Source organism: Monodelphis domestica, chromosome 2 (assembly GCF_027887165.1).
Source record: "Monodelphis domestica isolate mMonDom1 chromosome 2, mMonDom1.pri, whole genome shotgun sequence".
Taxonomy (NCBI): Eukaryota; Metazoa; Chordata; class Mammalia; order Didelphimorphia; family Didelphidae; genus Monodelphis; species Monodelphis domestica.
Window position 1 is genome coordinate 11,422,905 of NC_077228.1, and position 22,062 is coordinate 11,444,966.

General features: G+C 38.0%; 1 protein-coding gene across 2 annotated transcripts in view; it reads right to left on the minus strand.

Annotated features, from left to right (window-relative positions):
• Window positions 1-1,360: 1,360 nt before the first annotated feature.
• The window catches only part of LEPR (leptin receptor), a 94,493-nt gene continuing 73,791 nt past the window's right edge, over window positions 1,361-22,062 (minus strand). Inside the window, exons 15-19 of one of the 2 annotated variants that reach the window (XM_016429863.2) lie at window positions 19,253-19,435; window positions 16,591-16,686; window positions 12,782-12,887; window positions 12,078-12,153; window positions 1,361-3,916 (exon numbers count right to left, since the gene is read on the minus strand). In XM_016429863.2, the coding sequence (XP_016285349.2) occupies window positions 3,113-3,916; window positions 12,078-12,153; window positions 12,782-12,887; window positions 16,591-16,686; window positions 19,253-19,435 (1,265 nt within the window). In that variant the 3' untranslated portion in view covers window positions 1,361-3,112. Of the gene's footprint in view, window positions 3,917-4,703; window positions 7,664-12,077; window positions 12,154-12,781; window positions 12,888-16,590; window positions 16,687-19,252; window positions 19,436-22,062 lie in introns of those variants that run through there. The other variant, XM_056815012.1, reaches the window with a different exon arrangement.

Sequence of the window (22,062 nt, forward strand, 5' to 3'; positions counted from 1 at the left end):
CCCTTACTTTCTATCTTAGATTCAATTCTAAATATCAGTTCTAAGGCAGAAGAGTGGTGAAGGCTAAGCAATTCAAGGCAAGAGACATATCCAGAGTCATAGAGCTAGGAAATGTCTGAGGCCAGGTTCAAACCTTCCATTTCTAGCCCTGGCTCTCTCTCTACTTAGCCACCTCGCTTCTCTTGTTTCTTTCATATTCTTGACTGTTTAACTCTATCGCCCATCATGCATTTTGAATTGAATGGTGATCAATCAATGTAAATGCCCATTCAAGGGATACACGTCTGTCACTGAAAGAATAAAATGGTAGCACAAAATTTTTTGACATCTCTTCCTGTAGCCAATGCCTTAAACCCACCCTATCTTGAGCCCCCAGATGAAACTATGGTTTGTGTTGCCAATGGTTTAATATCTGCACATTTAGAATCACAAGTCAGCTGAGTATAGGAAATCTTTATCCATGCTCCTGACAATTGCTATGTTGAGAAACAGCTCCACAGCTCATACATTTAAGACTAAAAGGAGCCTGAAAGGTCATCTAGACTAACTCCCCATTTCTATAGAAGTGGAAACTAGAAAGGGAAAGTGAGTCACCCCAAGTTACACAGGAAAAGAGGAGTAGAGCAGAGGTTCAAGTCAAGCTTCTCTGACTTTGGATCCTGAAACCTTTCTGCTGTACCTTCCAGATGTCTTAGCATCTGCTGAGTAGCATATGGTACACAATCAATAAATATTTGTTGTTTGATCAAATATTATGATTTCATGGGTAGTTTCTGAGTTTCAGGGGTCTTGCCATTACTTCTAGCTAAGCATACCTGGGAAATGGGACCCTACCCATACTGCTCTACCTTGTAGAAGGCCCTGTTTCAATTGCTCATGGTACAAGATTCCATCCATCCCTAGAATTCTCTTCCTCTTGAAGACAAGGAGGAAATTGTAGCAAGAGGCAGGTAAAAAGATTTCAGAGAAGCCCAAAGGCTTCTGATTTGTAGATGTTAGTAATCAACCAGTGGCTTCCTTTAGATGAGCCATTTTGGGTCCAGCTGGGTATCTGTTTGTTTCTTAACTTTGAATGTCATGTATTTCCTTGAATCATCAATCAACATAAGTCCTAGAACCATACCCATGTAATGATTTTTCATGCTGGCTCTAGCCAAAGGGCAATCGTGAAACATTTTGACAGTGCAAAATAAGGCTATATGGCCTCAAACAAATCATTTCATTTCTCTGGACTTCAGCTTCCACTCCTGTAAAATGTGGGTGTTGGCCTTAGATGACCTCTCCAGTGCCCACCCAGAGCTTAAAATACTATGATTTAATTTTGATGAGAATACAAAAGATAATTCCGGGAGACGGAAAATGTCTTAGAGATCATTCAGTTTAATTTCCTCATTTTGCAAAGAACTAAGGAACCCAAGCAGTCGAAGCACAGTTTTCTGACTCCCATCCACGTTCTCTCCACTACAAAGCACTCATTCTAAAGATCAAAAAATTGTGACTTGTTCAAATTTCTAGAATGAATAAGTGGTGCACTTGTAACTCAAACTCATGTCCGCTGTGTTCTTAGTCTTCTGTGCCAAGTATTTAAGAAACATCTGGAACTCTAGGAAATAGTGTACAGTCCAAAACAGCAAACTAGAAATGATGATGCGTTGATTCCTTTGCTACTACTGCATTCTGTAGGTAAGCTCATAAAATCATAGATCAAGAGCTGCAAGGTCCTTTCGATGTCTAGGTCCAATCTTCTCATTCAAAAGGGGAAGAACATGAGGCCCAATATGGTCAAACAACTGATTGCACAGATAACAAGCATTAGAAGCAGGATTTGGACAACCTAGATCTTCAGACTCCAAAACCATTGCTTGCTTTCCTGGGTAGGATAAGGAAGGTCTAAAATTGGGGATGGATGGGGAGGCGGAGGAGGTGGAAGCTGGAGAGTGGGGAGGAGAGAATGTGGTATTATCAAAAAGTGTTTTCAAGTATTGTCATTCTGGTAAGTGGCATTTTTCTACGCCCTAGAGGCTAGATTGGGTTCCCAATGTTACATAAACCAGCATTACGAGCCGATCACATACTGTTCTAGACAGGCTCAGAAAGAGGGTCACAGGGATTGCATTTAATAGACATTAATGAAGGTACTGCAGGTGAAAAAAAAATAGGTTCATCTCACACGTATCTGCCCATCCAATGCCTTCTTCAGAAGGGTCTATAAAAGTAGGGTTGGTGGTGAACACATCCCACATTAAACACACACACACACACACACACACTTCTGGAGCCTGCTTCCAATGGGGAGCAAAGCTTATAGGGCTGCTGGCATCATGATTTGTGAATTATATCATGACAACTTGGTAATCCAGTATAACTCTGTACATTTTCTCTTTTCCCTGGTCATTGTAAGAAGTAGATTTAGAGATGCAATGGAACTTAGAAGCCATCTGATCCACTCTGGTTTTCAGATGAGAGAAGTGAGGACAGAGGCGATTATGTGACCTCCCCAAATCCCACAGATTGTTAAGATCATAGACAGGATTTGCATTCTGATTCCAGAGTCTTCTTTCAATTTTTCAACTTTCTATCTAGTACCTTCCAGTTCTGACCTTTAATTGAGTTGGGAAGTATTTTCTAGTGTAGAAAACCTTGAGTTCTTCTTTCTTGCTCCTCTAAAAAGACCTTGGAATTGATTACATTTTTATCTTGAGCTCTGGGAACATTACAATCTCCAAAGTGTCAGTGTTGCAGGTGACCCAAAAAGCAATGGAGGGATTGAGTGTGAGTAAGCTGCAGAATCTATCTGCTTACAAGAAGGCACATTAAAGAATTCATGCAGGAAATGCACATTTAGAGGATGATGTGGACCAATCCTAGGGAGATCAAGGAAAAGGGGCTGCCCTGGTGATCACAGGATGTAAATAGACCAAGAGAGACAATGCCTCTAGCATGTTGGGGAGATTCTCTAGGAAGGAGGCAGAGAAGGACACAGGCAGCAATCCCACAGGATCCACACAGGTAAATGTCATCTCCTTGATGATGAGGTCACTGATCTGGTAGAGCCAGCATTTGCAGAGGAATCATTATAGTAGCAAGCAGAACGGGCTCAAGGATAATGATGTTACACAGTTAGGTCATACATCTTGTTTTCTGTTATCTTCTGTGTTTTAGCAGAACAAGTCTGAAATTGTGGCATGTAAGAAACAATCGTCTTCCTAACAGAGGATCCCAAGTTGAGGTTTGTTTCTACAAAGGGATGCAAGGCTGAACAACTGTCCTGAAGCACTCCTACATCTCTGAATAAGCTATGTGTGGGAAGGGGACACATCACGCCTGAGGTTTCTGTCAAAAAAAGGTCATTTTTCTTCTTGGTGGTTGAAGTAATCCCTAAATAGTAGACTGGCCTTTGGGCACTGTTCTCTTCAGGGAAGTTTTTGTCTGGTGAAAACTCAGAAAACCCATCTGAGAATGGGAAAGGGGAAAGTCTTGTGCCTGGATGTTGATCTGATAATATCAAAATGGCCCGGGCAGCTATCTCCCATGAGCTACTGGAGAAAGACCCCTTTAACCGGGAATTTTTGATCGACAAACATCTACTAAAGCTATTTATACTCTTTTGCTGGTTCTCTAGAGCACTGGAATTAGAGTTATTCAGAAGAATAGCATATTTCACACACTGTCTGCTCTGCTCACATACTGTCTTGTGGCCACCATCCTTGGTGAGATCAATGCTGGTGCTGTGGTCACCAGGACAAGCACAATCCTCCTCAGGCTCTGGGTCACTAAAGGAGAGTCCAAGAGTTGCTCTGTTCTCCTCTGCTCTTTCCACAGTGAGGTCTTCTGAAACTGGCTCAGCCTCCAGAAGAAAAGGACCAAATGGGACTGCTCTTGTGCACTTGATAAAAACGTGCTCAAAAGTTTCAGGCTAAAAGAAAAGACATATTTTTATGATCATCAAAGATTTTGGAACCTTTTTGCATACTAAACCCTTCTTTGAGGTGGATAAATGTAAGGGTCAATGAGGAAGAAATGAGGGGGATTGCAAACTGACCATGTTAGTAGTGAGCTGGGCCACACCAAAGACACGTTCCATGAAAATGGTGTCTGTTGTGTAGAATGACCAGGATTTCTTAGAGTGTATTGGGTTATCCCCAAGAGTAATTGTGTGAAGCACAAAAAGGAACAACTTTCCAATATTATCTGGGACTAATACAGATTATCAATGGAAAAATAGAAATTTTATGAGAGTAGAAGAAAAACAAATGAAAAAGAAAAGTATATATAAGACCTTATATGCCCTGTGTGGTACCATTAACATTTTCTCTGGAGCCCTGGAACTTAGTAGAGTGTGTCATACATAAAAGACCTTAATAAAGGCTTACTCTACTGAACTGCATTGGGATGGCTTCTACTGTGTTGTGTTAGATTGGACTAGCCTGGATTGGGTTGGGTTGGGAAGGAACTGAATTGGCTTGGGGTTGGGTTGGGTTGGGTTGGGTTGGGTTGGGTTGGGTTGGGTCAGGTTAAGGTGTTTTGCCCAGCACCATGTCCAACTAGGAAACTAATGTTCTTGTCATAGAAGATGATATTGGTAAGACAGAAAAGCCCAGATGTGTGAATATGCAGCTACTGATTCCTTATGAAAAACTTGGTTTACAAATACTATGTAGCACGTGAAATGAAGACAAATAAAACGCAAGACACCAAACACAACAAATGGAATTTTGTTTATCGTAGCAAATAAAATGAAGGTTACATCACAACAGAAATGCCACCACAGGAGCAGAAGATCAGAAATCTGTAGGAAAGGCTCATTTTGATGGACGCTGGGAATCGCTGTAAATTTTAAAAGTAAGCGCCAACAAGAAAGAACTGTGCGTACGTCACTTAAAAAAAATTTCACACACACACACAGATTGCTGATATGGTCTAGAAAATACCAACAATGCCACTATGATACACAATAGCAACAGAAATGGCAACTCTCCAGTTTACATTTCACTGTGAATTCACATTCAGCTGTCCGGTTGAATGACCAACAAATAAACAAATGATACTTAAAATGATATGAGCTACAGCATATATATTTTTTTTAATGCACTTGACTATTAAGCCCAAGAAACCACTGCTTGAATGACTAAAATATATGAACATACTGAGTATACTGGCTTTAGATTCTGCTTAAAGAGATATTATTAAGAGTAAATGAAAGCATCCCTAGGAACACATTCTTTCTGTCGCCCTACAGACATGCCACACAGAGGGGTCTCCATCATCAAGCTTCTCATCTTCCCAGCAGATGCTGGCTTTGATATTCTGTGACATATAGAGGACCATCATTTGCTCAGTGGTTTGGGCAGCTTCTTCCTAAGGTTTCTGCTTTCATGCATAAAATTGTCTTGAGATTAATGTGCAGATAGGAATAGAGCCCTTAAATGGTTGGGATGTACCTTCCCATTAGTATTCAAGTAGTATTTATGGTCCATTCTGGCAAAGAAATAATTTATTCATAAAGGAAGCCCTTAAGTTGCTTGTGGATGCCTTCTGCCATATAAAATATTGCCAGGTTCATCTACATTGTACCAATGATTTACCATCCTATTTCATGCCTGTCCAAAGTTTTTAACTAGTAATTAATTATTCTGCATAGTTTGTTTTTGAACTTGTATCCCCAATGACTGGGTCAATACCTGGTACATAATAGGTGCCTAATTACTGTTTCTTGAATAAATTAATTTAATAATGCTTATTAAAATTCTGCATATATCTGTGCCCCATGAATATATATATGAACATTGCACCATTTGAGTAGTCAATCATTGTTTGATTTGGGCATTTTGTTGTTGTTTAGTCATTTTGATTATGCCTGACACTCGATGATGACCCCTTTGGGGGTTTTCTTGGCAAAGATACTGGAGTGGCTGGCCATTTTCTTCTCCAGATCTTTTTACAGATGAAGAAACAAAGGCAAACGGGGTTAAGTGACTTGCACAAGGTCATATGGCAAGTAAGTGTCAGAGGCCAGATTTGAACTCAGGAGTATAAATCTTCCTGACTCCAAGCCTGGCACTTTATGCCCTGTGTCACCTAGCAGGGCATCTTAGATTATTTCAGTAAACAGACCATGGCATTTAAAAATACCTTTAACCCATTTCTCCTGTATAGTTCCCATATTTGTGTCAACATTCGGTCTCTGAGTATTTAGTATCCATGCTTCCAGGAAAAGATATCTTCAAGATCATCTAATTCAACCTTCTCATTTCATAAATGGAGAAATCAGGGCCCAGAGAGGTTGTGACTTGTATAAGCTCATAAAACTGTTAAGTGACAGAGATAGGATTTGAACCCAGGTCTTATGACTCCAAATTCAGCCCACTGCTCAACTCCACTGCTTTGGCAAATGAGTTGAGCTTCTCCAGGAAGTCTGTTAATGTTCAAGGAAACCCAAAAGTCTGTTGGCAGAAAGTTAAAGATGCCAACTTTGTTGAAGAGACTCATTTTTGGTCTTTGTATGGGTATGATTTAAATTTTAAAAAAGAGAAACTTGAGTTCATTTATTTTCTGTTTGGGGATAATTGTGCGTGTGTGTGTCAGCATGTCTATGGGGGTGTCCTCTGAGTGATTAGTTTAATTTTCCAAAGAGAAGCTTTGATAAAAAGGGGGGCTCTGTACCCTATGTTCTAACATCTCTGTCACACCTCCCCTGCATCTCTGTCCACTTTCACTGACTGGTAATGGCACAGATGCACGATTTCTGCCACAGAGTATTTAATAAATGTTTGTGGGTTGGTTTATTCATTCAGTTAAGGGGAGCAGGGGAGGAATTCTGAATGTTTAAGAAGGAAGCGCATAGAACAAAACCTGAAACAAAGCTCCCCTCCGGGGACCTGAGACTAGCCTGGGTGACTGTCAGCTGGCATTTAACCAGCATGTATTAAGCTCTTGCTATGTCCTGAGCACTGTGTGTAACTCCAGGGATTCAAAGACCAAAAGAAAAAAAAATAGTTCCTCCCCTCACTTACATTCTACTTGCTCTTACTGGAGTCATTGCTCCCTTGTGTTCACTCTAAATTCAAAGGGATGGATTCAGCCAGGATGCTGGAAATTCCAGCTCTCAGCAGAGCTTTGGGCAGACACAACATGCCTTTGTCGAAAAGAATCTGTTAAAATGGCCTGAGATTCTCTGGGAAGGGAAGGCAAGGGTTCTCCGGGAACAGATCCAAACCCAGCTCCATGCTACAGTTTAGAGGCTCGTGCAAAGCTGCTTTGAGATGCTTGAAATGTCTAGTTTCACCAGGTATAGCAGTAGGAAGAGACGCCACCTCGCATACGAAAGGATATTCGATAATGACACAGTCATTAGGACAGGCACTGAAATACACAATCCAAGCCAATAACCCAACGTTGGAGCTAGTGGGGAATCGGCTGGCTTCCTTCATGCAAAAAGAAAAAAAGACTCTACCAGACTCAGGCCTGACTTTAGGCTTCTGTCTTCATGGGCCCCCCACACAGGCTTACATGGTCGTCTAATTTTGAGCCATGCAGCCCATGCATGATTTATAAACAGAACCGCTTCCCTTCTTCTGAAAGTCAAAGCAAAGAGCTCTTTAAAGAAAGGCCCGCGGGTCCAGCTGGGAGCAGCCAAGATTAGACTTCAGAGAACGTCCACTCTCTGTTTGGATAAAATAAAAGAAAAATGAAAAGAAAAATTCACTCAGATTAGAAATGAAGACGGAAGCTTTCAGACATCCCCCTATTTATCAGTGATGGCTGGTAAGATTTCAGCAAGGTACAGACAGAATCCCTCCTTTTATAAGAAGGATGTTGAGACACAGGCAAGAAGGACTCCCTTCAATTTAACCAGGTCCCTTCGCTCATTTATGGGCAGAACTGGCCTGAGCACGATACACCCTGGTGAAGTCTGCCAACTCAAATGAATATACCAAGAGAAAAAACAGTTAAGGATAGACAGCAGTAAACAAAGAAGCAAGAAGGAGATGGTTGATAAAAGGGTATCGACAGTAAAAAGAAAAGGAAGAATTTATATGAATTTTTTTAAAGTGTTTGTTTAAAAGTGTTTAATATGTGCTCAGCATGGACTATAAATCCCAACTAGAAATAGTACTTGCCTTCAAGTAGCTTGTATACATTTTATAAAATTAAAAATAAATAAATGAATTTTATAAAATAAAATTTATTTTATAAATAAAATGGATAAAATTTATTTTATAAGTAAAATTTATTTTATAAATAAAATAAAATTTATTTTATGAATACATTTTATTTATGAATAAAATTTATTTTATAAATAAAATTTATAAAATATTAGAAAAAGAGAGAAAAGACTGAAAGGTATCCTGAAGAGAGTGAGAAGAAAAGAACAGATCAGTGAATTGATAGGACTATAGATTTAGAACAGCTGACACCGGAGGCGCCCCTATTTTTTCAGAGGAGGAATCAAAGTAGGTTAAGGGACTTGCCTGAGGCTGTGGGCTCATAGGTTTAAAACTGTAAAGAAACTAAGGAGCCCTTAGTCTAAAGTGCTATTTAAGATAAAACTGAGGCCCCTGGAGGACAAGAGACTTTCTGAAGGTCTTAGATATTCTAGACAGGGAAGTAGTGGGGGGCCCTTAGAGGAGATGTAGTCCATCCAGGCTCTCCAATGGCAGTGTTCTTTCCAGGACACTGAGATGAGGGAGGCTTCAGATCAATCATCAGCCTGCCCTTCCTTATTGCCAAACCTACATCTATTCACATGCTGCCACTGAGCGGAAAGAGATGAGGTAAACTTAGATGAAATGAGGTTAAAAGCTGCATAAAGACACATGAGTCACAAGCACTGTGGAGGAAGAGTCCCACTAGAAAGTGGAAAACGTAACTGTCGGGTCACTTCAATAAATCATTCTTTGGGAGAATTGTGATGATCCTTCACATTTCTTATTTAAAAAGTAAAAATAAAAAATGTTCTAAATCAGTTTTGATTAGAGAAATGCAAATCAAAACAACTCAGATATCATCTCAGACTTATCAGAATGGGGAGAAATGATGAATGTCAGAGGGGATGTGGAAAATTGGGGATACATACATTGCTGGTAGAACTGTGGATTGACCCAACCATTTTGGATATCATTCTGGAATTATACTCAAAGAGCTAGAAAACTGTGTATATGTTTGACCCAGTTAATATCACTATTAGGTTTATTTCCAAAGGTGGTCAAGAAAAAAGGAAAAGAAGCTGTATATTCTAAAATATTTATACTAGCTCTCTTTGTGGTAGCAAAGAAGTGGAAATTGAAGGCGTGCCTATCAACTGGGGAATGGCTAACGTTGTGGATTAGATTGTGATGGAATACTACTGGCCCATAACAAATGATGAGCAGGTTAATTTTGGGAAAAAAAATTTGGAAAAAAAATTTTGGAAAAATAAAGACCCACATGAAATTGTGAAGAGCGAAATGAGCAGAACCAAGAGAACATTCTATACAGCAGCAGAAATATTGTTTGAAGAATGATTTGTCCATTTACAGAAAAAGAATGAATATAAATAAGTCATAGTTTCATGCATATATATATATATATATTTATATATATATATATATATATACTTGTCAACTGATGCCTTTTCTAATGGAGGGAAGAAGAGACGGGGGGAATTAACTGCATTTTAAAATATTTTGAATGTTACAAACAAATACATTTTTAAAAAAGTAAAAGAAGTTTGAGAAGTAAAGCTATTTATACTCTCCTTCAGGCTTGTGTCATTCCCAATATTATCAAAGTTGCCCTTCAAGCAGCCAAACACTTGGTTTTTTGCATCAAATGGAAGGAAAGTTGTAGGCAGGATTTGGTTTTGTTAGGACATGGGATGTGGGAGGAATAATTAAAGAAAAAGGTGCAGAGGGAGCAGAATTTAGAGTGCTCATCTTGAGTGGCCATGGGCTGTGGTTTTAATAATAGTTATTTGTATGTCTTATTTTAAGAAAATCCAATGTGCAGAATTCATTTAGGAAAATTTAAAGACTTCTTAGCCCTAAATGAATTTTACCCATTGTCACTATCTCTGTTTACCCCTTCATCTTCTTTCTCCATCACTATCTCTGCTTCTCTATGCCTCTTCCCTCCCCCTTCCCCTTTTATTCCCTTCTCTCTCCTTTACCCTTCACTTCTGCCTCTCACAGCCCCTACCTTTCTTCATATGTTTGGCTCTAGTGCTATTTATTACATGTTGTCTTTTCTTGACATATCTGCCCCCCCAACAGCCAGCATCTCACCAAAATGCATTAACTTTGTCTATTCCGTTATAAAAAATCATACCGATTCTCTCCATACAATAAAAATCGTTCCTTGAGGGCAGGGATTGCTTTGTATTTTCCTTTGTCTGTGCCTGGTGCCTGGCATTGGTACTAGCTCAATAAATGAGACGGGGGAATGTTCCACTTTCTTTTCCAGTTTATAAATGTCCATTTCACAATGGAATGAATCTATTTTGAGGATTGTCTGATTAATCAATAAACACCTGGTGCCTCCTAAGATCAAAAGAGTTAATATATAAAAAGATTTTGCAAACACTATAGAAATGCCAGCTAATGTTGTTGCTCTTGTGATCATCATCATTATCATATATGCAAGGCAAAGAGGACTCGGAGCATTTTGAAAGCAACCCAATCACTACCCTCAAAGTGCTCACCTATTGTTTAAGAAAATACTATATGAAGAAGCAGAGATGGTCATTATTAAATGACTTTTTGTGAAAGAATTATGTTCATCTTGAGCATGATGATGGAGGAACAAGGACAAGAAAGTTGTGGTAATGCTTTAACTTTTAGAATAAATAAGTTGTGCAAAAGCCCAATGAAGGAAAGAGAAAAAGAAATGGTGAACAATGACATAGTAACAGATGAAAAATCAAATGGCTTAAATAGAATAAAAAGCTTTATGGAGATGTTGGGACATCTGCTGGGCCTTGAAGGATGCAGAGAATTTGAAGAGGTGGAAAGGAATGGAGAAAGAATTTCAGAAAAGGGAACAAGGCATGGGCAAGAAGTGGCATTCTCTGAAAAGGGTACAGTGAGCAGTCCAGTCTGGCTGGAAGAGAGAGCTCCTGTTAGGGGTTGCTGGGAGAATAAACTGGAGAGTTTAGATTGGAGTGGAACAGAATAGAGCCTTGAAGGTCAGATTAAGAAATCTGGGCTTCAGTCTATAGTTAAATTGGAGTCACTGAAAACTTTTAGGAAGGTCACTGAAATGAAAAAAAAAAGTGGTCTTTTAGGAACACATCTAGATGGGAAGTGAAATGGTCAGTGGTGCAGAGGCTTGTGGTCCATCTTCATATTTAGATATGTGGATGCTTTTTTTCCCCTTTTACATCTTGATGTTTTGGAATCATGCAGATACAACCCTAGGTATCAACAATTTCCTCTATGTATCTATCTATCAATCTATCTATCTGTCTCTCTGTCTGTCTTTGTTTATCTACCTAATCTATCTACATACCTGTTCCTTGGGAATATTCTGCACAATTATGGCACTTCTGTAAGTATCTTTAATTTCATGAGAAAATATTATATCAATAAATACAAATTATTTTCATTATACCTAATTGTTTCTAAATTGCATTGTGGTAAATGGGAAGCTTCGGGTAAACAGAAGAAGAATACTGATAATGATTCCATTTTTCTGGATGCTGTTTCCAAGGGCAGGATTACTTGAGTGATGTTTAAGCTGATTTAAACAATTATGGGGATAATGATGGAGAGAGAATAAAATATTTGCTCACAGATAATTGCACAGATTTTCTACCATAAAATAGAAGGAAACAAATATAGGACTTAGGTTCTCCGGTTTAATTTATTCCCTGCTGTGACATCAAATTGAGTTAAGTATTGTCAGATCTCATCAGCTAAAAATACCTAGAGAATTTGGTTTCTTGCCTGCTTGAAATTCCTGTATCTGAAGACCCCCTGTAGGCTTATCCTAGACTAAGGGAAATTTCAAACAAAGTCAGAACTCTAAAGGCTAGAGGACTAATGAAATGGAAGTCATTAAGAACAATTTTTACTTTATAATGAGGACAAAAAAAGAGAGACCTTGTGAAAGTTTACTCCTTGTGCCCAGGAACAGTTCTTGGGGTTTGGAACATCTTCCCAAAATAGCTTCTTCATTCTGAAAGGGAGATTTAAAAGAACATTGATTGGATCTAACCACAGAAACACATGGAAAACCAAAGAAAAGCATGTGCTAAAATCCTCAGACTCCTTCCTCTGCTCTCAGGGCCAAAACAAACAAACAAACAAGCAAGCAAATAAATAAATAAATGGCACTCTGCAATGGTATGTTCATTTTGGGGATAACATAGGAGCAATCCCACCTTCATCTTCCAGGCCAGTGGATCCAGGCTACTAGAGAAAGGAATAACATGTAAGTCTCGTTAAGGCCAGAAAACTAAACTTTCAAAATGATTCCACTTGAAATATCATTCTGATCAGTTATATCTGCTTTAGCTGTTCCATGGCAGAGGCGGGTGTCTAATTCCATGTTTTCCTAGAAAGCATGGATTCAGTAGGGGATTAAAAGGTGCAGGTTGCTCTCCAGGGTCCTAGTCAACCAGTACAGAAAGCACTGGAGAGAATTTAAGCCCATTCAGCCACTGGACTAGCCTTAGAACCCCAGTGATTTGAAGTAAGCAGTTTTTATGAGGCTCAAATGAGATAATGTATGTAAATCCCTGTGCCATGGTGAATCTGCTCCATAAAACATACGTGAGAAAAATGACCTGCATACAGTGCCATACCTTTGATGTGATATTAGCAAGGTTCCAAGTAGTAAGACTGAAGAGGAAATAACTATGGGAATGATGACATAAAGACCCGGGTCATTCTCCTGCTTCATGGTGTCTTCTGAAAAAAAAAATCCAATTCACATCATTCAGAACTCTGAAGGAATGGCCAGGGTTTTCTATACCAAATAGGGAGCAGTCGCTGGTTGTCACATTTCATATACCATATTTTTTTATTTTATTTAATTGATTAAGTAAGAAAATTTTTCCATGGTTACATGATTCATGTTCTTTCCTTCCCCTCCTTCCACCCCATCCCATACCAATGTGCAATTCCACTGGGTTTGGTTGTCACATTTCAGTCTGAGATCATTATAATTTTCAAAACATGAATGACAAATAAATGAGGAACAAAATGTTTGATGCTTATAATTACACTAATATGCAAGTGTTATCTAATTCAAGAATTGTTTTTGAAATATATTTTACTTTCTCTCTTAGAATTGATACTGAAAATCAATTCCAAGGCAGAAGAACAAAAAGGGCTAGGCAATTGTGGTTAGATGACAAGCCCAAAGTCACACATCTAGGATGTGTCTGAGGCCAGATTTGAACCAAGGAACTCCCTTCTCTAGGACTGGTACTCTATTCATTGAATCACCTGGCTGCCCCTCAAAATGCCCTGCATTTTACCTGAATCTTCAAAAAATGAATGCAAATCTCCTGAGGTCAGGAACTTTTTCGCTCCCATTTTATTGGTACAGCAGGTGCCTAATAACTGCTTGCTGGTTTGTAGATTAATTGAAGACTATGTGCTTTTTTTCTTTTCCTCATATCCCCAGAAATTACCACAATTTCTAACATATAGAAAGCATTTAATAAATACTGGATGACTAACTAACTTCTAAGTTATGAGGTGCTACAATTGGCAAATGGAAAAAAAATCTATACCAGTTGAAATAATAAATTAAAAAAAATTTTCAATTCCACATAGAAAAATTTTTTGACAATTGTTAGCTGACATTTTGCAATACAGATTCTCTCCCTCCCTCTTCCTCAAGGTGGTAAATAGTCTGATATAGGTTATATTCCTGCTGCCATGCAGTATATATTTCTATATTCCTTATGCCATGAAAGAAGACACATCACACATACAATAAAAAACTCATAAAGGAATTAAAGTGAAGGATGACTTGTTTTGATCTACAATCATATTCAAATAGTTCTTTCTTTGGCTGTGGAGAGCATTTTTAATCTTCAGTCCTTTGGGGTTATCTTGAATTGCTGATAATAGTTTAATTCTTCACAGTTGATCATGGTATATTTCTGTTACTATATATGGTATTCTCTTGGTCCTGATCATTTAACTTTGTATCAGTGTATATAGGTCTTTCCAGGTTTTCCTGAATTCATTTTGTTGTCATTTCTTATGGTTCATGTGAAGATTAAATTAACTCTCCCCTGATTGTGAAAGTGAAATTAACTCTCCCCTGCCCAATTTTAGATTTAATCACCAGAAGTGTAAACACCCCACTCACAATTGAGTGGGGGAGGTCTGTGACCCACGTGTGCAATAGTGGGTGATGAATTAGAATTGATGGACTGGACCCTAGGCAGTCCTAAACAAAACTACAGACTATAATTTGTCCACATAAAAAGTAGAGGAAAGCACAGGAAGTGCTTCATGCAAGGAAGTGTCTTTAAAAGGAATTACAACTTCCTGTGAAGGAGATTCTCTCATTCTTATGGAGTTTGGAGTTCAAGTTGGAGGCTGATGAAGAATCTGCTTACTGGACCTGAAACCTTAGACCTGGTGAGACTGTCCTTAAATCTCTCCCTTTGGACACATGGTTAGCGAAAAGAGCCGACTCCTTTCCTGGATTTTCTGAACAGGCTAGTCTCAGGAGAGACCTACCATCTTGAGAGAGGTTCCCTGCATCCCCAGGATCTCAGCTACAAGGGTCAAGACCTCTCCCACTAAAGACTAATTAACCCTGCCTGGGTTGAGCCATGGGTCAGAGCAAAATACTTAGTGTGTAGGCTAGATATCTTACCTTATCCTCTCTCTGATTTTCTTACTTTCACTCTTCTATATTTTATAAATAAACTATTAAAATAAATCTCTTTGGAATTAATTAAATTCCTGGTGACCCTATTCTTTTTTTTTTAATTATAAACCCTTACCTTCCGTCTTGGAGTCAATACTGTGTATTGGCTCCAAGGCAGAAGAGTGGTAAGGGCTAGGCAATGGGAGTCAAGTGACTTGCCCAGGGTCACACAGCTGGGAAGTGTCTGAGGCCAGATTTGAACCTAGGACCTCCCATCTCTAGGACTGGTTCTCAATCCACTGTGCTACCCAGCTGCCCCCTGGTGACCCTATTCTTAAATAATCCAGTTCAACCTTTTATAAAAACCCCTCACATTTCTACCCCTTACACCCAATAGTAATTCCATTACAACCATATGCCACAACTTGTTCACCCAGTGCCCAAGTGATGGACATCCCTTCAGTTTCTAATTCTTTGCCACTACAAAAAGAGCTGCTAATAATATTTTTGTACAAGCAGGCTCTTTCCCCTCATCTCTGATCTCTTTGGAATATAGAACCAGTAGTGATATTGCTTTGTCAAAGGGTATATATCATTTTATGGCCCTTTAGGTGTGTTTCCATATTGCTCTACAGAATGGTTGTATCAGTTCACAGTTACAAAAATAATATATTAGTGTCCCAATTTTCTTATATCCCCTCCAACATTTATCATTTTCCTTCTCAGTCATATTAGTCAATCTATTAGATATGAGTTAGTATCTTAGAGGTGTTTTAATTTGCATTCCTCGAATCAATAGTGATTTGGAGCAATTTTTATATGAATATAAACAGATTTGATTTTTTCACCTGAAAACTGCCTGTTCATGTCCTTCAACCACTCATAAATTGGTAAATGGTCTGTGTTCTTATAAATTGGAGTCAGTTATCTCTATATATGAGAAATTAGGCCTGTGTCAGAAACACTTCCTTTAAAATTTTTGCCACTTTTTGTTTCCTTTCTAATCACTTTTACGTTGATTCTGTTTGTACAAAGCATTTTAATTTAATGTAATCAAAATTATCCATTCATAATGATGTTCTCTACATCTTCTTTAGTCATAAATTCTTCTCTTATAAATAGGTCTGACAAGTAAACTATACTGTGGTCCCCTAGTTCATTCCTAAACCAAGTATCCATTTTGATTTTACCTTAGTATGTGGTGTGAGATGTTGATCTACACTTAGTTTCTGCCATACCGGAAATCATTGTCCTTTGAAGTACCACCAAGCTAAATGTTTCCCTTTCCTTTGTCTTGCTAACCTATCATATTCTTCCTATTTTTATTACCATTCAATCTGAGCTGGAATTGAATGCTACATTCTAATGTGTACGAGAGGCAAGGAGCCTCATTCCTTTCCTGGCTACTATAATGGATCTGAAAAGACCTCCATGATGTGGCCAAGTAGGACCTAGTACTTTTATTTGGCTAAAAAATATTACTAATTTCTTCTCTGAGAGGAAATAAACTACACATAAGAAGGGCCAGGAAGACATGAATTCAAAGACTGCCTTAGACATCTATTAATTGTACAACCATGAGACAGTCACTCAGTAAGCTTCAGTCTCCCATATGTAAAATGGTCAAAATAATAGCACTGACCCTACAAAGTTGTTAGGAAGACCACATGAAATAACACAAGTGAAGGGTTTTGTAAGCCTTAATGCTCTATTTAAAAGCTAACATCATTACCTCAATCTTTTTTTTTATCTGAAACTAAAAATTACAAAATTTACCTCTAGGGATTGTATTAGTCATTACAGGTTTCCCCACACCTTCTAGAAACACTGGGTAAAGGCTGAACTGGTATTTCTCGATGGGGATGAAATGATCTGTAAAGAAAACAGAGCTTAGAAATTCACATATATTCAACTAATAAAACAATTCCTATAATTGAATATCCTTATAAAATATAGCATTCCTTCACTGTTTAAAGGGCTCCATCTCCAGCCCTTCCTTTGAGCTTAATTGCTGAGTGCTAATGGCAATAATAGAGAGGTTCTCTTAGGCATTATAGCTACAAGTCAGTCCAACATGGGGGGAAATCCCAAAGTCATTGTGATTTGAGTTGGGAATGGATTTTTCCATTTAGACTTATATATGGCTGTGGCTAATGTTCTGGAGATTCATTCAAGTGAAAGTTTCATATCCTTGCCTCCCTGTGTGACCCTGGGCAAGTCATCTAAATTCTGCCTCTGTTCCCTTATCTATATAATGAGGATAGGAATAGCACCTCTTTCCCAGAGTTGTCACAAGGATCAAATATACAAATTTACTTTAATTCTTCAATAATTGTGATCTTAATGGGTTCCAGATTCCCACTATCAACTGCTTCCTGTACTGTGTTACTCTTAACCATGCCTATCTGGGAATACTTCAGGACATATTCAAATAATTTTAAATTTTAGTAAGTTGCAGATAGAATCAGAATAACACCTACCTTCCAGTGTTGTCGTGGCTACCAAATGAGATAAAAATTGCAATGTGCTCCCATTCTAATGAGGGAGGATAGAGCTGTTATGAATAAAAATTTACCTTGGAGACTTTATTCTAAACTTATAAGTATTTATTAGTAAAGAGAAAGAAAGAGAGAAATAAGGTTTCCAGTCTTTCTAACTTAAAGTCCCCAGCAGAGGTTGCAAGTCATATTTGCGGGATCCAGTGGCTGGATTCAGATTGAGCAGCTTGCTCCACCACTTGCCAGAGATGGTTTACACAGATAAGCAACTGGACAGCTCCAAGAGAGCTCCTTTCACAAGCTCAAAAAATGGCAGAGAGAGAGCCAACCTGCTTCACACACTCGCTTTTTAAGCTCAAACTAAACCCTCCCTTAAGATTTTCTAATTGACCAGGATTTCACCTCAGCCCCGACACGTCCTTACTACCTAATCCTTGACTACCTGGTCAGCATCCTCAACTGCCACACTGGCAAATTAAGACACATGACTGTGTGGCCCCTATTACATGAGACTTCTAGGATTAGACTGGGTTGAAGGGACCCCAGATATCTAATTCACACAGTACCTGCTCCTTAGTAAGTGCTATAGAACTGTCAGTTACTTTTATTATTATTATTATTATCTTGCTATCATTTACTAAGTCAGCTTATTCAGTATGCTGATTGGGCATTTCCAAAATGACAGTGTTACAAGGGGCTAGAATAGGAGTGATGAATGTGGCCGTAAAGAGCCTGGGCTCAAACTCCAGCTCTGTTGATAAAAAATCATGTGACCTTGGTCAAGTCATTTAATAATAGTAGCAATAGTAGTAGTTAGCACACACACATATATTGTTTTATGGTTTGCAGAGCACTTTATATACATACATTATCCCATTTGTCAATGCTCTTATGAGGCAGATGTTATTCCCATTTTACAGACATGGAAACTGAGGCAGATTTCATTTATCTTTCTCAGGGTCATACAGCTAGTATATTTCTCAATATAGACTGGAATTCGTGTCTTCCTGATTCTGGTCACATAACTGTCTCAGAGTATCAGTTTTCCTTTCGGTATGATGAGAGCCTTGCATTAGATGACCAGTAAGTTTCCTCTTAGCTCTGAGTCTGTGATCTCATAATCTTAGTGATATCAAATCATTTGCACATTTGCTGTAACTGAGTAAACTTCATAAAAAGATTTAATTTCATCTCTGAAATCTTTAAATGAAAATATTATCATTAGGATTTAGAATTGTGTAAATATATGAATTCAGGATAAAAACAATTATGGCTATCTATGTATTATATGTGTGTGCGTGTGTGTGTGAGAGAGTACATAATCACATATATCACAATGTCCCCAAAATCAGTGTAGTTTTAAACTAAAGCTTTAGGGGACACCCTTGCATGTTATATGATTTGAAAGAATCATGAAAATTTTAATTTGGGAAGAACTTCAGGGCCCTTTTATTCCCAACTACACCCAAAAGGAACACCCACTGTGACAAACACAATCAGTAACTGTCTTGAAGGTCTCCAATGGAAAGGAAGTCATCCCCTCCTGAGGTAGCTTGTTACGTTTTTCCTTAAACTGAACATATATTTATGTCTTTTTGCAATTTCCAACTATAATTCCCGAATCTGTCTTCTGGTCCCTTCAGAGACTTGCAGATACTAATCTGTCCATCCTGAGTCTTCTCCATTTTTCAGCCATGATACCATCCCTGGGAGGTAGGTGATATTATTTTTTTTATTTTATACAGTGAGAGTTCCATTAAGGTTGCAACAGAACTAACTAAGCAGTAGATCTTAGACTAGCCTTCCATGTCTCCCAACTCACAGCCAAAATTGATTACACTGTATTTCCATTCCAGTGAAGAAATCTAACCTGCTTCCCAGTTATTACTGCTAATCATTGCATTCATTCATATAGTATTTTAAAACTGTTTCAAACTCACCACGGATATAATATTTCTTAACATTCGAAGACACTCTGATCCATTTAATTCCATTCTCTTCATCAAGGTTTTTCCATTCAATAACAAAATACATTAGAGTATATTCTGTAGGTTCTATTATCCAGGAAAGAACCACACAGCTGCTGTTTACTGCATGAACACTGAGGGACTGTACACTGTTTACTAGAGGGGAAAAAAGGAATGAAAATATTATGCATAATTCTTTTTAATATTATATGTAATCTGCAAGAGGCTGCATAGCTCTAGATAAAAGGTAAATATCATATGTGTTTCATGAGCAGCTAGGTGGCACAGTGGATCTAGTGCCAGGAGTTCTCATTTTCTGAGTTTGAATCTAGCCTCACACACTCATTCTGTGACTATAGGCAAAGAAATCACTTAACCCTGTTTGCCTCAGCTTCCTCATCTATAAAAATGGCTTGGGGAAGGAAGAACTGTGTTCTTCTTGTATCTTGTATCTTGTATTCTTGTATCACAATTTCTGTGATAATTAATATTTTTTTCTTAATTCATCCAATAGATATTCATAGGAAAGTAAAGCATGTACAAATGAGGCTTGTTTCAAAAGCATTTTCCCCAGAAAAATACTTGTTCAAAAATATTCCTAGCTGTGCTCTTTTTGGTGGCAAAAAAATTGGAAAATGAGGGGGTGTACATCAATTGGGTAATGGCTGAACAAATTGTGGTATCTGTTGGTGATGGAATACTATTGTGTTCAAAGGAATAATAAACTGGAGGAATTCCATGTGAGCTGGAAAGACCTCCAGCAATTGATGCAGAGTGAGAGGAGCAGAACCAGGAGAACATTAAACATAGAGACTGATGCACTGTGGCACAATCAAATGTAAGGGACTTCTCTAGTAGCAGCAATGCAATGACCCAGTATGATTCTGAGGGACTTACGGGAAAGAACACTATCCACATTCAAAGAAAGAACTGTGGGAATAGAAACACAGAAGAAAAACATATAATTGATCACATGGTTTGATGGGGATGCGATTAGGGATGTTGACTTTAAATTATCACTCTATTGCAAATATTAATAATATGGAAATAGGTTTTGAACAATGATGTATGTAAAATCCAGTGGAATTACTTGTTGGCTCTGGGCGGGGGGTGGGAGAGGATAAAGGGAGTGAAAGAACATGAATCATGTAACCATGGAAAAATATTCTAAATTAATTACATTTAAAAAAAATTTTAATAAAAAATAAAAGGAGTTTTAAAAATAGTATTTCCCCAAATACCTAAATTATTCCAAAATGAAATTAAGTTCATTATAAAACTTAAAATTCAGTGATTAAAGAGAAGTCAAAATCACTTAAAAAAAGATAGAGTAAGTTAAAGGGAAAGTATGTTTTTAATTTCCATGCATAGTTTTCTTTAGAATTCACAGGAAATGAATAAGATATTTAAAAATATGGCTTCCCCAAGCCCAGATCTCTCTCCTCAGAAAGAGAGCACAGTGTAGGCAACTGTCTATTTAATAAAGAGGAAAAAATGTTTGTTTTTGAGATATGATGCAAGTGATGCAGATTTCCTGCCTTCCTTATCCTGGATAATCTCTCCACATCATAACTGTTGCAAATAATTGTTTTGGAAAGCAATTAAATTTCTTTCCTAGAGATTCCTTCCTATGATTGCCATCTTTCCCCTGCTATTTTGTTTCTAACTATTGTTCTGAAACTTGTTTTTCTTCTATGCATTTATATAGCATACAGTAAAATTGTTGTTAATAAAATGAGTGTTAAACTGCAAAAAAAAAAAATATTCCAGTGTCTTTGTCAAGAAAACTCCCAAGGGGGGTACAAAGAGTCAGACATGATTGAAAACAACAATAAATTTTTCACATAGTTTGCTAAATAAAAAAAGTTTGAACAGAAAAAGAACTATAAAACTATGCATAAAAGGACTGTGCTTGGGAGTCTTACCTGATGACTTCTGCTTATCAGAGATCAAATTATTATGCTAAAAAATGTATTCATGATCAAAACTCTGCATTCTTCTGATGTTCTCCATCATGGATGTAGCTTAAAAAGTATCATTTTGCAAACTTTCCTTCATCCATTTTAATTAAAGAAGAATGTTCTCAGTTTCTCTTCCTTGACTCTGCATCTACAAAATTTCCTACTTATAATCATTGGATCATAGAGCTAGAGTTGGTAGGGACCCCCAATGTTACCTCATTTGACTCTTCTGAGGCTAAAGGAAGTTATGTGGCCTTCTCAAGATGGTGCAGGTAGTAAATAGTAGAAGCAAAACTTGAATCCAGGTCCTTTGACTCCAAAGCTTTTCTCACTGTTCCTTGCTGTCTCTCATTTCTAAAATAATGTTGTCATTCCATTTTTCTGATCCTAGGTAGGAGTCACCCAACTAGAGAAGCTAATAACTTGTGACCCTTAGTTACCTCTCTCCTTATTTTCTTCTCCGTTTGCTTCAGCCACAGTAAGATGTCCCAACTCATGCTAACTCAGGAAAATCTGGATCCTAACAGACATCCTGACACTGATTGCCCCCTGCAAGTAATGTCTCTGTTCCCATTTGTTGCTATATAAAATATTCAGTACCCTAGAAACATTAAGACATTTCTTGCAAAAAGCCTGTCTTCCTAGTGGCCATCTGTCTCATTAAAAACTTCAATCAAAAGAGCCCACTCATCAGACAGTGCAATGGAATAAAGACAAAATGACGTGGCAACCATCATTCTACCAATCATTAGAGTTATTCAGAATTGGAATGGGCTTCCTTGGAAGGAAGTAGCTTCTGTCACTGAAGATTGTTTACCAATC